The sequence below is a fragment of the Equus quagga genome, chromosome 6, assembly GCF_021613505.1.
Source record: "Equus quagga isolate Etosha38 chromosome 6, UCLA_HA_Equagga_1.0, whole genome shotgun sequence".
Classification (NCBI taxonomy): Eukaryota; Metazoa; Chordata; class Mammalia; order Perissodactyla; family Equidae; genus Equus; species Equus quagga.
Window position 1 is genome coordinate 56,850,879 of NC_060272.1, and position 16,507 is coordinate 56,867,385.

At 36.3% G+C, this 16,507-nt stretch overlaps 1 protein-coding gene across 1 annotated transcript in view; it reads right to left on the bottom strand.

Annotated features, from left to right (window-relative positions):
• NUFIP1 (nuclear FMR1 interacting protein 1) overlaps positions 1–16,507 on the bottom strand; it is a 40,696-nt gene that overhangs the window by 13,881 nt on the left and 10,308 nt on the right. Inside the window, exons 6-7 of the mRNA XM_046665102.1 lie at positions 10,435–10,527; positions 3,473–3,666 (exon numbers count right to left, since the gene is read on the bottom strand). Coding sequence (XP_046521058.1) covers positions 3,473–3,666; positions 10,435–10,527 — 287 coding nt within the window. The remainder of the gene's footprint in view (positions 1–3,472; positions 3,667–10,434; positions 10,528–16,507) is intronic.

The window sequence follows — 16,507 nt, forward strand, 5'->3', positions numbered from 1 at the left end:
AATGATTAAAAACACCAGCTTGAATAATTTCTCTTACTATTAAAATATTAGTGGGTGACACTTTTCTTTGAGTAAATCTCACCTCTCTCTCTCATTCACACATATCATGTTCCCATTGACCAAAACAAAAATACAATAATCTAAAAATTATCATTAGACTATGAATTTCTTGAAGGCAACGTTCAAAAACAGGTATTTAACAATGGGCTTTCATGACAGCCGATGCACTGGACCAGCTTATTTTCTTACTTTAACATCTACCTTTTAAATAACGGAAGCCCAGCTAGCTTGTGTCAGTGCATAGTTAGACCGATGTCCCAGTGCTCTATGACAATATCTATATTCATATTGTGACTAATGGCTAACAAGTTGGCTCCTTTTGTCTTATGGATGCGGAGGCAGCACAGTCAGTGATGCTCACAGTCAGTGATGCTCGCAGCCAGTGATGCTCGGTGATACATTACTGACCAGCTTCTTTCTTTCTAGCTCAGACAACACATATTAAATCCACAGGCCAGGAAAGCCATAAAACATGTTCTATATATATTTAAACAACAGCAACAAAATAATTATAGTCCTAACTAATAAGATACCCAAAAAAAAAAAAGATTTAAAAAAAACCCAAAAACACCTTGAGGAGACTAGTTAGCAGAATATACAAGGAAATAAAAAACATAGCACCATTAAGAAAATCTAGTGACAACAGACCATACTCAAAACTTATCAGCTGGGAGACTCCAAACGAGAGGCTTTCCCTTTTAAAAAATGTCAATCCCCAGTTTAAAGCATCTGCATAATTAATGAGAGTTCACATACTACCAACTATCACAAAGGAAGCTGGGTTCAGGCAATGATTTTCTAAGGATGACAAGAGGTTTATAAAGATCCTTGAGAACTGTTATCTTGTCCAAAATGTGAATGCTGATGTCTGGATAAGGTTCTGAGCAGAAAAAAGGCAAAAAAATTAAGGAATTGGGAGATCTTCATTTTTAAAGTAAGCTTAGTGGTGAAAAGCATTAACAGCCACGTGAGAGCACGAACAGGGCCGCATTATCAGAGTGCTGCTCTGCCACCAACAACTTGAATAATAAGAACAACAACTAGATCTAAGGTTGGTTGGCTTGGCCCCAGGTGAAGGAAGCTGCCTCCAAACAAATGTCAGACTGAGCTGCTGGAGAGCAGAGATGCGGAGAATATTTAAGGCATGTGAAAAGTTGGTTTTCTGTAGCTATACCCAGAGTGAAAAATTGAAGAACCAACTAGTCTAAACACTGATTTGGAAAATGTAAAAGTCTAGAAAGAAATCCCAGGAAAAAGAAAACATGAGTTTAAATGGAATCTTTCTTGCAAAATTAAGGTACCATAATTTGATCGTTAGTATTGTGATTTCCTTGAAGAAGAATATTATAAATTTATAGCTTACTTGTAAGATATTTACATTCAAGACTTATGTTCTCATCTCTGACCCTCAATACAGGTACGTTCCCTTTTTGATCCTCGGTATATGTAAGGGTTTCAACATTTAAGCCAAAACAAAATTACTTGAGATCTCTCATTCAACTGCTCCTAGGAACCTGACTGAACGCTTCCTACCATGAGGGTGAAGTTATTTACTCCTATTTCTCATGTCTAAAGTGTCTCTTGAAGACCTAAATACAGGCTTAACTAGAAGCAAGATATATAACCATCTTTTCACTGGTATTTCACCAGATCAACACACATTGCAATATTTCTTTAAAAATGAGAAAACACAACCACCCATCTACCAAAGCTAACAAAACAAAAACAACAAAGACTATTCAATGTTACAGAGTCCCTCAATTATTCATTTAGAGAATTGCATAAAGTGAAGAATTACATAATTTTCAAATCAGTAACTTACTGATTATAATGGTAGTCTTCTATTAGTGTTTCAAGTATATTAATGACATGAAAGTTTATATTTGGGTACAGATGGTATTTTATCATCAAGGTCACACACTGCAAATCTGAAGAAGTATGTGGGCTCTCTCTAACATTTTTTGAAGGGAAAGAATCAGTGCCCAAGAGTAAACTCAGCGTTGGCCCAAAATGTCATCTGCCTTTTCTGTGCTATCAGCAAGAATAAGAAGATGCCTTTTCTAAACTCTCTCCCACATCTCAACTATCCTAGGTTCATACAATATTTTTTTAGACAAATTTGGACTTCACATTTAGAGGAAGTATAGTATACTAGTGGAGCCAGACTCCTAAGTGCAAACTCTAGCTCTACCACTAACTAGCAGCATGACTAAGACCAATTACTTACTCTGTGTTCCTCAGTTCTAAAATGGAAGTAGCAAGAGTACATACATAAAAGGTTTGTCATGCAGAAAAGAGTTAACATATATAAAGCATTTAGAGCAGAATAAGTACCTTATTCAATAACTGTTAGTTGGTGTTAAAATAATTTATTATTATTCCTACTAAATTTTACCTTATTATTCTTAGCCCAACAGTCCCTTATGTCAAGACCCTTTTCCATCCTAATTCAATCAATGAATCAGCTGTCTTCCCATTACTCGCCATCTATAAGTTCAATAATTTGCCATGTGATTATTATAGAAGACATTGTCTTCCAAGCTGAACAGAGCCTGCTGGCAAAACCTACAATGTAACATCAGTCCACTCACTAATAACATTCGTGTGAAGATCCTCAGTATAGGTAATGCCATTAGGTAAAGCCTCACAATGTTATTGGAAGAAAAGCTGGTAGAAATATTCACAGGGGCCGGCCCCGTGGCCAAGTGGTGAATTAATATTTTACCCAAAGAGAGTATGTTCACACTCAGCAGCATAATTAATACTGGCTTCTGTTGGAATTAACTATTTTATAGGTGGGAAAGAAATTCACATAACTGAGCAAATTTTTTTTTTTTTTAAAGATTGGCACCTGAGCTAACATCTGCTGCCAACCTTCTTTTTTTCTTCTTCTTCTTATCCCCAAAGCCCCCCAGTACATAGTTGTATATTCTGGTTGCAGGCTCTTCTGGTTGTGTTAAGTGGGACGCTGACTCAGCGTGAACTAACGAGCAGTGTCATGTCTACGCCCAGGATCCAAACCAACGAACCCTGGGCTGCCGAAGTGGAGCGTGCAAACCCAACCACTCAGCCACGGGGCCAGCCCTGTAAGTGAGCAAAAATGAATCTACAGCAGCAATACATTCAGAACAGTCTTAAGAAAATTTCCAAGATTACATCATACTATGGAAATTATCCGATAAATATAATCTTTTTCCATATCCTGCCTGCCCCATGCACCCACCCCCAAGATTCAAGAAAGATGCCCTCAAATGCGGTTTTTCATAAGACACTCCAATTACCAATAAAAACAGAAGCAGCATTCTACTTTTTTACACATTTGCCATTAAACGCTCCACAAACAATGCTGTGAAGAATCAATTTCAGCAGCATCTATACACTTATAAACACGCTGTTCTCCTGTTTAGCTTACCAGAATCCGTGTTTACCAAAACACCCAGAGGGTCTGCATTTGCCTCAGGTGGACCTTCAGGCTTCGAATCACACAAGCCATTGCCTGATGCGGGATCTGCTCTCCGGCCAGCGCGGCCATTTTTCCATTTGTGATGTCTGCCAGGACTTTTGATCTTTGCCATCTGTGAATGTCTGCACATCCCTTTCATCTTACTGGAGTAAGAAAAACGCAATTCTTAATATAAAACGCACTGACCTTTCAAGAAAAATTTGAAAAAGACTACTGAATGCAAAAGAAACCTAGCTGTCAAATCAATCACTTGTAGCCTAGTACATTAAAGAGACCAGAATAAAACAAATTCAATGGCTTCCAAAGACAGAGAACTCTATTGCAGAACTTTAAAAGAACAACACACCACAATATACCATACTTTATCAAGTCCCAGATGCACATTTCCTCCCATATTTTAAGCCCTCTGAAATTGGGTTCTGTTGCACACAATCAACAGCAGGTGAATTTCACCGGCAGCTTTCTTTCATTCCTATTGCGCATAAAATAAAAGTGTTTCTTAAACTTTACAAAGTGTGTTAACTCTTGTCTTCTTATTTTTAAGTAACTTTATAGTTTCTGAAGAATTTACAAATATACTAACTTGTATGATCTTCAAGACAACTCTTTGAAATAGAGCAGACAGTTACTATTCTCTTCACTTTACAAGGGGCAACTTAAGGATCATAGACTGAGCACAATTTCACAGCTAGCTCAAATCAAGTGCCCCTCCACCACTACAGTTACTCCTCTTAAAAGGAAACGAATATCTATGTGAGCATATTCTAATGTAAACTATGTGCAGAAAAAAAAAGATTCATTACGTACATTCTCAATAGACAATAATACAAAGTATCCTTTGGTGTGGGTGAGTTTTCACAAAGATACATATGTTTTACCTAAGCTGTCATTTACCAAGCAAAATTCATTTTTTTCATTAATAACAGAGGCTACAGTTACGAGTAGAGAAATTAGAAATCTAGGTTCAAATCCCAATTTTGCCACTTACTAGCTGTGTCTCTTGGACAACATTAATATCCCTGAGTCTGTTTACTTCCTCATCTGTAGAAAGGGAATCAATAGAGACATCCAGAGAATTAATATAAAGTTTCTTTGCATCTAGAACAAGGTAACACATTGAGCCCTTAATAAATGTTAGTTGTTCTCATAACTTTTTCTAAATTATTTGTGAAACCAACATATTCAGTTAACATCTCTGCAATCCAGAGGTTCTTAATCCTTTTAGGGTCACCACAATTCTTATAGAGTCTCAGTCCAAAAAACCATATATATACTCCAAATTTTGCAGAAAGCCATGGATCAATTTACAATGTGCAACCACAGATGTCAGACTAACACCTCAACAGCGTCATCACAGGTAAAATAAATACAGTTTCTGTCACTGGCCCACTGTTCCCATGAGGATAATGAAGAGATGCCACTTTCCTTAGGCTGCCACTTACAGATGCCTTTCCTGGATCCTGCTCATATAACACATGACCACAGCTGGCTTTTGAATGATCATCTTTAAGGTATTCATTAATAAGTAATAAGTTAGAATGAGCCCTAACTGATGAGATCAGCAAGACTTCATTGAAAAAGTGGTATATCTGGTAGTTGCACTCCACCCCACCTTTGAAGGAGTAGTTCTGTTAAATCATTGCTTGACAATCATTTAAAAGGAAAAGTTTATTTAATCAACACTTAAAAATAATTATACAAAGTATAATGTAACTAAAAATGTAGATGCATGTGAAATGGAGAGAAAAGGAATAATTATAACTAAAAAGCTAATAGAAGGGAAAATAGAATACTAAAAGATTATTCAATTAATCCAAAAGAAGGCAAGAAAGGAAACAAAGAACCAATAGGAAAAATAAAAAAAAACAAATAGGACAATGGTAGACTGAAACCCAACTATATCAGTAATTACATTAAATGTAAATGAACCAAATCCTAGTTAAAAGATAAAGATTTTCAGCCTAGATAATAAAAAAATAAGACCAAATTATATATCCTCTAAGAGTACACTTTTAAATATACAGACAGAAAAGTTTAAAATGACAGGTTGAAAACATGATTCCTTCCCCACTGCATCATACTGCCACCTTTGTCATAAACCAGGTGATTATCAGTGGATCTGTTTGTGGACTCTGTTCTGTTCTATTTATCTATCCTTGACGAACATCACGCTAACCTGATCCCTCTAACTTTCATATAACTTTTAAAGCTTATCTGTACTGCCTCCCTCTGCTAACCTGAAAAAAAAAACAAAAAACAAAAACAGAACTTGCTGGGATTTTGATTGGGATTAATTTGGGGAGAAGTGACACCCTCATATCAAGTCTTCCAGGCCGTGAGCATCACATATCCCTCCATTTATTCAGGTTTTATTTTTCTGTGCAATATTTTGTAGTTTTCAGCACAGATGTTTTGCAAATCTTTACGAAAATGTATTCCTAGGTATTTGTTCGATGCTACTGTAAACAGTATCTTAAAATTTCACTTCCTAATTGTTGCCAGTATGCAGAAATACAATTTATTTTTAAAACATTGATCTTATATGTATTTAGCACCCTTGCTAAATTCACTTATTAATTCTAACTGTAGATCTTTTTGGATTTTTTACATACACAAAAATCTGACAGTTTTACTTCTTCCTTTTCAAATTTTATATGTTTTACTTTTTCTTGCTTTATTACATTGTCTAGGACCTCCAATATAATGCTGAATAAAAGTGGCATTAGTGGACATTCTAGTCTTGTTCTCAATCTCAGGGGGAAAATCACCAGTATTTCACTATTAAGTATGATTTGGCTGTAGGTTGTTAGTAGATATCGTTTATTAGATTAACAACATTATCTTTTATTACTGGTTTGTTGAGTTTTTTTTTTCATGAATAGGTGTTGAATTTTATCAAAGAAATTCTCCTTATTTAATAGGGTAATCGTATCATTTTACTCCTCCATTCTGTTAATGTGGTGAATAATATTTGATTTGCAAATACCAAGATAACCTTGCTTCTAAAATAAATCCCATTTGGTAATGACGTATATCCTTTTTTCATACTGCCAGACTGACTTACTAACATTTTGTGTAGGATTTTTGTGTCTCTGCTCAACAGATATTCACTTGTGATTTTCCTTTATTTGTAATGTCAGGTTTTGGTAGCAAGATTAAACTGGCAGGGCCGGCCCAGATCTCAGGCACAGACCTAGCACCACTTGTCAAGCCATGCAGTGGCAGTGTCCCATATAAAATGGAGGAAGACTGGTACAGATGTTAGCTCAGCGACAATCTTCCTCAAGCAAAAAGAGGAGGATGAGCAACAGACGTTAGCTCAGGGCCAATCTTCCTCACAAAAAATAAAAATAAAAAGATTATACTGGCCACTTAAAACAAGTTGGAAAGTGTTCCCTCATTTTCTATTTGCTGGAAGAGTTTTTGTAAGATTGGTATTTGTTCTATAAATGTTTGGAAGAATTTAATAATAAAGCTATCTGGACATGGAAGTTTTTATAAGGTTTTTAATTATAGATTCAGTTTTCCCAATAGATATAGAACTAGCCTGATTTTTTATTTCTTGAGTTGGTTTTAGTAATTTATATTTTAAAGGTGTTGCTTAATTTCTAAGCATTTGGGATTTTTCTAGTTATCTTTTTGTTATTGATTTCTAGTTTAATTTCACTCTGGTCAAAGTTAAGTTGTTTTGTATTGTTTCAATCCTTTAAAATTTGTTGATATTTATTATATGATCTTTTTGGTAAAATGTGTATTCTTTGTATAAACAAAAATTTGTTGGGTACAGAATTATTCTAGATTAGGTTGGTTGTATTCAAATCTTCTGTAATCTTATAGATTATTTTCTAATAATTAAAGACAGAAGTGTGTTAAAAGTCTTCATTTCTGTAAATTTATCTAGTTTTCCTTTGAGGCAGTCAACAATTTTTGCTTTATATATTTTAAAGTTATGTTATCAGCTGCATAAAGATTTAGGATTGTTATGTCTTCCTGTTGCATTGACCCTTTTAACATGATAAAATGACCCTATTTGTTTCTAGTAATACTTCTCGATTTGACATCTATTTTGTCTAATATTAACATTACTACATCAGATTACTTTTGGTTGGTGTTTGCATAGTATAACAATTGGTGCTGGATCAACCATAATTCATACAGTTTGGGGGGGAAGGATCTCAATCCCTATATTTTATATAAAAATTAATTCTAGACATAATGTGAATGGTAAAGCAATAAGTCTTCTAGAAGAAAACACAGAAGAATAGCTTCATGACCTTGGGGTAGGCAAAGATTTCTTCAGAACACAAATGGCACTGCTCATGAATCGGACTTCATGAAAATTAAGAACTTTTATTATCAAAATGATTTATTATCATTAGGGACTTCTGTTTCCAGGTAAAATAAAGTAACTGGGACTGAATTTATCCTCCTACCCGAAACCATCAAAAAAAACTAGGCAAAAAGCAGAAACAACAGGTTTTAAGACACTGGACATCAAGTAACAAGAAGAGTGATCTCTGAAAAACGGGAAACAAATGAGTGGTGAGCGCTATAACTGCCCTAGCTTACTGCCTGAAAGCTTTCAGATTGCAGTGCAGCAAGGAAGAAGAGAGTCTGGCAGACTTCCTGAACTGAGGAAACAGCTGAGACTCCAGAGAAACCAAGATATCTAGAGTTTGCAGGAAAGAGTACCAGAGAAGAAAAAGCTCCACAAAGAGAACTCTGGAGATTTGCAGAGGACTGTCCCAGAGTATCTGGCAGAGGACTCATCAGCACATATATGTATGATGAAATTACCAAAAGGCCTGGAAAGAACCACCCAAAAAGAAGAGGTACCAGGGCCTAATCTTCATACAGAGTCACAAATACTGCCTGTATGAAAAAAAAGGACCCTATTGAGAGTAGAAAGGCCAAGTCACAAATTGTGAAACTATATCTGCAATACACATACTCTACTCAAAAAAGGATTTGTATCTAATAACTCCCTACAAATCAAAAAAAGCAACCCAGTTAAAAACTGGTCAAAGATTTGAACCGGCACTTCACAAGAGAGAATCAAAATGGCCAATAAGCATATAAAAAGATATCTAACATCATTAATAATGAGGGAAATGGTATGATATGAGGAAAAGGTGTAATGATATCAAGAATTGACCAGGATACAGGGCAATTAGATGCAGAATTAGTAGGACTGTAAATTGATACAACCATTTTGGAAAACTATTTGGCTGTATCTATTAAAATTAAAGATAAACATATAGATCCCTATGACTGTGTGTGTGTGTGTGTACACATACATATATAAAACAAATGAAAATTAGTACTTGTGTCCTCAAAAGAAATGTAAAAGAACGTTCATAGCAGCTTTATTCATAATAGCCCAAAATGGAAACAACCCAAATGTCCAATAGTAGAATGGATATATATTCTCACAATTGAGGGTTATATAGCAATAAGAATGAACAATTTATGGCTACACACAACAATGTGGATGAATCTCACAAAATAATTTTGGACCACAGAAATCAGACACCAAAGAATACAGACTATATGATTCTACTTATACAAGGTTCCAAGAACAGGCAAAATAAATCTATGATGATCAGAAAAGAGGTTACCTTTGTGGAGAGGCACTGAACTAGCCAGGGCTTAGGAGAGCTTTGTGAGGTGAAGATGTTCTGTATATTATTAACCTGTGTGGAGGTTACATGGGTGTGTATAGGTATGTGTATGTGTATAAATTCATCGAGTTATACATTTAAGATTTGTATATTTTATTTATATTAAAAATATGCCTCAACAAAAAATAAAACGAAAAAACTTCTATGAAAGTGAGGGGTTGGGGAGAATAGTGTCATACATTGCTGGTGGGAGGAGTAAACTAAGACAGCTTCTGTGATATGTATTTGGCAGTTAGCTATCAATATTAGAAATATGCATGTATCTTTTGACTCAGCAAATCCACTTCTAGGAATCCATCCTCAGAAATACCTGCACATGTATAAAATATATGTACAAGGAAATAATGGGCAACCTTTTATTAGTAAAAGACTGGTAAGAACTTAAATGTCTGTCAATAACAAATTGATTAAAAAAAAAAAAAAGACCATGTGGGATATCCTTAAGCTTCCTACACATCTTTAAAGAATGAGGAGGTTTCTTACATATTAATATGGGACAATCTCCAAGCATATGATTTGGCTAAAAAAGTAAGGTGTAGAATAGTGTCAAAAAAGGAAAAAATATAAAGTAGAGGAAAACTGGAACAGATGTTAGCTCAGGGCTAATCTTCCTCAAGCAAAAAAAAGAGGAGGATTAGCAATGGATGTTGGCTCAGGGCAAATCTTCCTCAACAAAAAAAAAAAAAGGAAAGGGAAAAAAGGAGGGGTCTGGCCCCATGCCCTAAGGGTTAAGTCCAACCCACTCAGCTTCAGCAGCCAGGGTTCAGTTCCTGGGTGTAGACCTAGACCACTCATTAGCAGCCATGCTACGGCAGTGACCCACATATAAAATAGAGGAAGACTAGTATAGATGCTGGCTCAGGGCAAATCTTCCTCAGCAAGTAAAAAAAAAGTAAAAAAAAGTCTATTATCTATGTGCTGTATACAAATGAAGTATCTCTGAAAGGATAAAATGGATTGTCTCTGGGAAGGAGAATTGTTTAGCTAGGAGACAAAGACAGAAAAGACCTGTTAACTATAAATCTTTTTGAAAACCGTATGAATATAGGGCTTTCTTATCTTAAAATAGAATTTAAAAATTTTTTTAAGTAAAAAAGGTTACAAAAGCAAAATTTTCAGAATTAGGAGTATAGAGATTTTAAAATTATGGTGTACGCTCTTTTTTTATTATTTATAAGGATACTTGTTTAAGATAGGCATTGAGAATGCAAGCCATTTTAAGGAACTTACCCATACTGTGTCGTTGTCAATACTTCTCCTCTCTTTTCTTTTTCAAGTTTTAACTTTTTCTTCCTTTCAATATTGGCCAGAGTTGGGTAGTTTCTAGAAAACAACAAAAGTCAATTATAAAAGGGCTTTTAGAGTGACTTTAATCACACAATCAAGCAACTGCTGCATTTAGCCATTTTTGTTTAACGACTAATACAGTAAATCACTATAAACCTTTAATTCCTTCCAGAATTTTTTTCAGTGAGAAAAAGTAAACTATAACAATGCTACTCAAAGTGTAGAGCAGCTACCAGTCCACAAACTTTGTTACCGGTCTGTGATTTACTAAGGAGCTTACACTAGAATTTAAATCAAATATATCAAACAATGTGCTCAAACTGATCTAATTCATTTATTTGGCCTATATCCATAAATACCATAGGAAAAAACTAAGTCTATGCAATTACTTATGCAAATACATACTAGGTACATCCAAAGTTACCAAGATGAAGGAGACAGCTCTCAAAAAAGGTATAGTCTACCAGGAAGGATGAGAAAAGCACAAAAATAGCTATAACAAAGGACAAAACACAGTAAGTACCCCCAAGAATATAAAGATTGGAGGGTGAAAGGGAAAGATCCTATCTAGCTGGAAAAATCCAGAAAGAAAGGAAGATGAAAGAAGTTGGTCTTAAATGGTATTAAGACAGATATCATGCGGAAAAACTTGCAAGTGTTCTAAGCAGAGCAAACAATGCAAATGAACTAGGGCCCCAGACAGTGCGAGCGATATCCAGGGAACAAGTGGTTCATTTTGTATGAAACAGAGTTAAAAGCAATCAGAGCAGAAAGGGATGCTGAGGTCAAAATGTGTCTTGAACGCCAGACTAGAAAGTTTATATTTAATTCAGTGGCGATGGCGAGCCACTGAAAGTTATGAACAAGGCAGTGATTAAGATTAAATCTGACAGCAGTGTGCAAGATGAACTGCTCTGTCAAAGCTTTCTTTGTTCCTTGGCACAGTTGTGTGGAGAGATGCAGGCACCAAACTCTGATGGTGAGGGGAACAGATCCTAGGAGTACAGAAGTCATAGAAAGAGAGAACACAGACAGTTTTCTACCACTCAGCCTGGCTGCCCATCAGAGTAAGTTTTGAGAAACATTAAGAAATCATGTTCTGCCATTGTTTCTAGGACACTGTTTCCGCCCTCTTTTTTTTTTTTTTAACATCTGCCTCACTGGACTTTAATAGCACAGACAATATGAAGCCTATGGGTTGGCCACACTGGAAGATAAGAATGGAAATGACATTGAGTAAGTGGTGAAGTAATCAGAAAAAAAGGCAATGAATTTCAATGAGATGATGCAAAGCAATCTATCCAGCCAAGAAAAATAAACTTCATAAATAAAAGATGATGATTGTACAAGCTATAAATAAACATAAGAGGAAAAGATCAAGGTCACAGGAGATAAAAATCTGACAGCCAGTCAGCACCACATGACCACACTTTGGAAAGCAAACATAATCTAAGGTTATAAGAAATGGACTCTGGCACACATACGAGTGTGAAATCTTCCTCTTACAATACTCAAAAATAGAGAGTGTCAGGGCACTGTGTCCAGTTTTGTACTTCTAAACTGAGAAGGAATGTTGAGGAAAAATAACACCCCAAAGGGATTCAGAGGAGACTCAAAGATGATGAACAGGATGAAAAATAAAACCTCTGAAGAAAGATGAAAGGAACTGAAACTATGTGCAGCCTTTAAAAAGAGGAAGAGGAGTGACAATAAATGATATCTCACAGAGAGGATGGTAGCCAGCTGTTCTCAATCTGAAGACAGAATATGCAGGGGGAAAAATGATGAGAAAAAGGGTGATGACTTTCACAGGCCCCACAGTGTCTAGGCATGTAACTCACAGCTACTCAATGCCCCTCACATCTCTGAAATTCACTTATTCTTACCACTTGTTTCTTCTGAGTACTGCAAGCCCTTAACATGTTGGGCCATATGCTAAACAACAAAGAGTTGGTACTACAGCATACCATGTGCAAGCAAGCAGGCGCTACATCAGTGCTTCTTGATGGTAAAGAATGTAAACGTTTGTTATAGCAAGTGGGTTTTAGGTGAGATATAAGAAAGAATTCCTTAAACGAGACATCAAGGATGTTGTGGAAACTCCTTCGGTGGAAGTCTTTTAAAACAACTCACTTTCTCTTTCTGGCAGACTGAAGTATCAGTTTCCTAAAGGTAAGAGATCTTTCAATACCCTTTCTAAAGCTATAAGATTCTATTTTTCAGTGCTTAAATTAGTAAAATCCTCTTCCAAAATTTATACCATTCTCATTTACACAGAACTTAGAGACTAAAAACTAAGAAAAACAAGGGTACTAGAAAACAAATTATCCCAAAAAAGGAATCCCAGAAACACAAGACCTAGTTACAAAGACATCGACAATCAAGAGGCCCCTCCAGCAACACAATACCAAGACACAAGAACAGGGAAAAGTTGGGAGCTTCGAGAAAGGACAGAGTTCAGGTTCCTAAAGTACACTGGACATAACAAATCCAAAGACTGTTGGACAAAACCCACAAACTGTCTAACATTGCACAATTACAAACAGATAAAACTTAGTTCAATATCTCCTGTTAGAGAATGGATGTAAGGAAGTTATAAAGACTGTGACAAGTGATATTTTCATAGTTGGTTTCTCTATTTTCATCTGCTAAAATCACTTTTCTCCCTGTACTTCCATCTTTCCCCAATACCTCAAGAGGAACTGGCCCTAGAATCATATGCCCTTTTTCTTTCTCTCTTCTCCCTCTTTCATTTCTTACCTCCTCTTTGCCTTCCCCTTGCCTAAGCCTTAAACCTCCAGTGACAATTCTTAAGCACTAGAGTCAATAAATGAGCAAAAGTGCCAACCATGATCTTAGCACATATCATTCTGGTTACATTATACTCTTTAACTCCTTCCTTATGCTCAAATCACCACCCATTTAATTGACTTTTCCCCTTAGCCAATCTCTATAAAACACAATCCTTCTTTACTTGCACTGAACTGCAACTGCTTCAACACAAGGCATACTACTGTATTTTTCTTTCAAAGTCTTTCTGAACTTCAAAAAGATACAGCATTCTTTAAGAGCAGACCCCGTCTGTTGGAATTCTGAAAGAAGTGGGGACACAACTTAAAAGGATTTCCTCAGAGCCACAGGAACTATTGTAATAAATATCACAAAACTACTCCACCTAGTGGACTCCCAAGGTAATAGAAAATATGTTTTAATTGTTTCCAAAATTGAGGTTTTTGGAAACAAACCTCTACCACTCATTTTCCCTAATGCCAAATTATAGCATTTGTACCTCATAGGTCAGGACTTAAGAAATAATCACTTTTTTTGCAGGTTATTAGTAGAAAGCCTTTAAGTTTCTAATTAAACACAGTGGGCACCTCTGAGTTTGACATCTGAAAAAAATAATGAAGGAATAAAGGCAAAGATGTACTTTCTTTAAAGATTAAGGAGCAATATACATCAAGCAAATCTTTAATGTTTTCCCTCAGCTCTAAAACTCTTACTCCATCAAAATCTTTTACAAGGTCTTCGAACAGTGATTGTACAAAGACTTTATCTTTCCTGCATGTCAAAGAATACAGTAGTTTCCACAGAAAGAATGTAGCTCTCACAAGAAAGACAAAAATGAAGACATAAGAACTATTCTGCCATAGCAATGTGAAGTTTACTCTTTTTAGGAGTTCAGTGACATTTAAAAAAAAATTGAGAATGACAGAAATTTAGAAAGTAAAAATATTTTCATAACACATTTTTTAAAAACTGCTAGTGGGGAGGATGTTAGCCTATTTTTGAGAAATCTATCAAATGTGCCAAAAGAAATGTTTCCCATACTTTTTATTAATAAAATACACTTATAGAAATAATGTATGAATATGTTCAAGAGCAAGATCTTGAGAAAGAAGATATGGAAGAAGGTCAGATGAATTCAGCAAGCACTAAAAGATAATTTCAGAACACTTTATTAACAAGGTAACATCAAGGTACAAATAAACTTCATCCAAAATTGTCATCCTCACCCAATTTCCTCATTCTCTTTAAGCATCTCTAAATTTCACAAATCTGTAACCTCACTTATCCACGCCATAGATTTCGCCCATTCCTCTTTCAAGGCATTTCTGTCCACTGTCAGCGTCATACCTACAGCCTACAGTCTAGACGCTAGAGCTAGACTCTCTCCCCTCTGCCCTCACTTATTCTGCATGAAAAGAATCACCAATCAGCACATTAAACACTTGCTCAAGTCCATCCTTTATTCAGAAGGACAGAGTTGCTTTCAAGTATCACTTAGAGTTTTGAAATTGAACAAGCTTTAAACTTTGCCACCAAGCACTGAGGCCAACACTGCTGCCTGCCTGCCCTCCTCTCCTCCTTAACAATTTTGTTTGGGAATGCTCTATCGACTGCTGTCACCAAAGGCGGCCAAGGCATCCACTTCTAGCTAGAGAGAGCTACACGAAGCTTCCTGGCTGGGGCTAAAGACAAAGCTATTATTTTTCTAATGGAAAGGGCAAACTCGGCAATGTGTGCCTTTAGCCTTTTTCTCTTCTTCCTGCCTAGAATGTGGGATTAATATTTGGATACACAGGAAGCTCCTGGTAGACACGAAGATGAAAACCACCTACTAAGGAGCAATAGGAGAGAGCCTGTGCCTAATGGTACTGTTGAGCAGCAGGAGTAGCCCTGTACTTTTTTCTACTCGGAAAAGAACAGACCTCTTTGTGCTAAGCCACAGAGTGAGGGTGCTGTTCCATTTACTGTAGCAGGATCCTAACTGATTCAAGTACTACTGTACCCTAGCTGTCCTCTTTAATCTGAACGCTCTCCATGCCCAACAAGGCACATCTTGATTTAAAAACTCACCTCGTAAAAGGTTTCGCAGTTTCTTGTAAAGTTAAACATATGCTTACCATATGACCAACCAATCCCATTCCCCAGTATTTACCCAAGTCAAATAAAAACCCACGTTCCAAACAAAAGCCTGTACATCACCGTTCACGAAGGCTTTATTCATAATCGCCAAATACCGGAAACATCCCAAATGCCCCTTAACTGGGAAATGGATAAACAAACTGTGGTACACCCATATAATGGAACAGAGTAACAGCAATAAAAGGAATGAACTACTGCCACATCAACAACATAAGCGAATCTCAAATGCACTATGCTGAGTGAAAGAGTCAGACTCAAAAAGCCACGTACTCTATGATGCCATTTATATGATATTCTGCAAAGGCACAAATATAAGAACAGAAAACAGATCAGCGGTTGCCAGGAGCTAGAGGCAGGGGACAAGGGTGACCACAAAGGATGCAAGGGAATTTTCTGAGGTGAGAGAATACTGTTCTATATCTTGATTGTGGTGGTGATTACACAACTATGTATGTTTGTCAGAACAATGCACTACAAAAAGGGCGAATTTCACTGACTGTATAATATACCTTAAAAGACATGGGGAGGGGGCGCCCTACACCTCTTAGAAAAAGCCTCACAAAATGAACTGATGGCCCTGCATTCCAAAGACTCCAAGTACCCCTTAACTCAACATTATCATCCCCACATGGTGAAAGTTAATGCTTTAGCTGCGTATGGTCTCACAGGCACCTCATGTACATTTATCCTATGTCTCACAGGATAAGAGTGAGAGTCTTAAAGGCAACAGCCTACCCCCATCTGTTTTCAGTGACCTTGGCCATATATAATAAAATCTTTGCCTCAAATACTGAATGTTTACCTCTAATTTTCAAGCTAAACAATTGTCAAGAAGTTATTCAAAGATATAATGTACGTTAACACAAATTTAAAGATCGCTGAGATTTCTTGCTAACATTAGAAAATCAAACTGGTTTTCTGCCAGGGACTTTATATCAACACATGCTACCTAAGCTAGTTTGCATCTTCAAATGTTAATGTTCCTTAAGTTTCTCTAGCCAGTGGAGCTTTTTCCCTTAAAGCACTTGTTGCACAAAGCCACAAGGGGGCATAGTTCACATTCATATGGGGAAAGTACTTTAGGAAG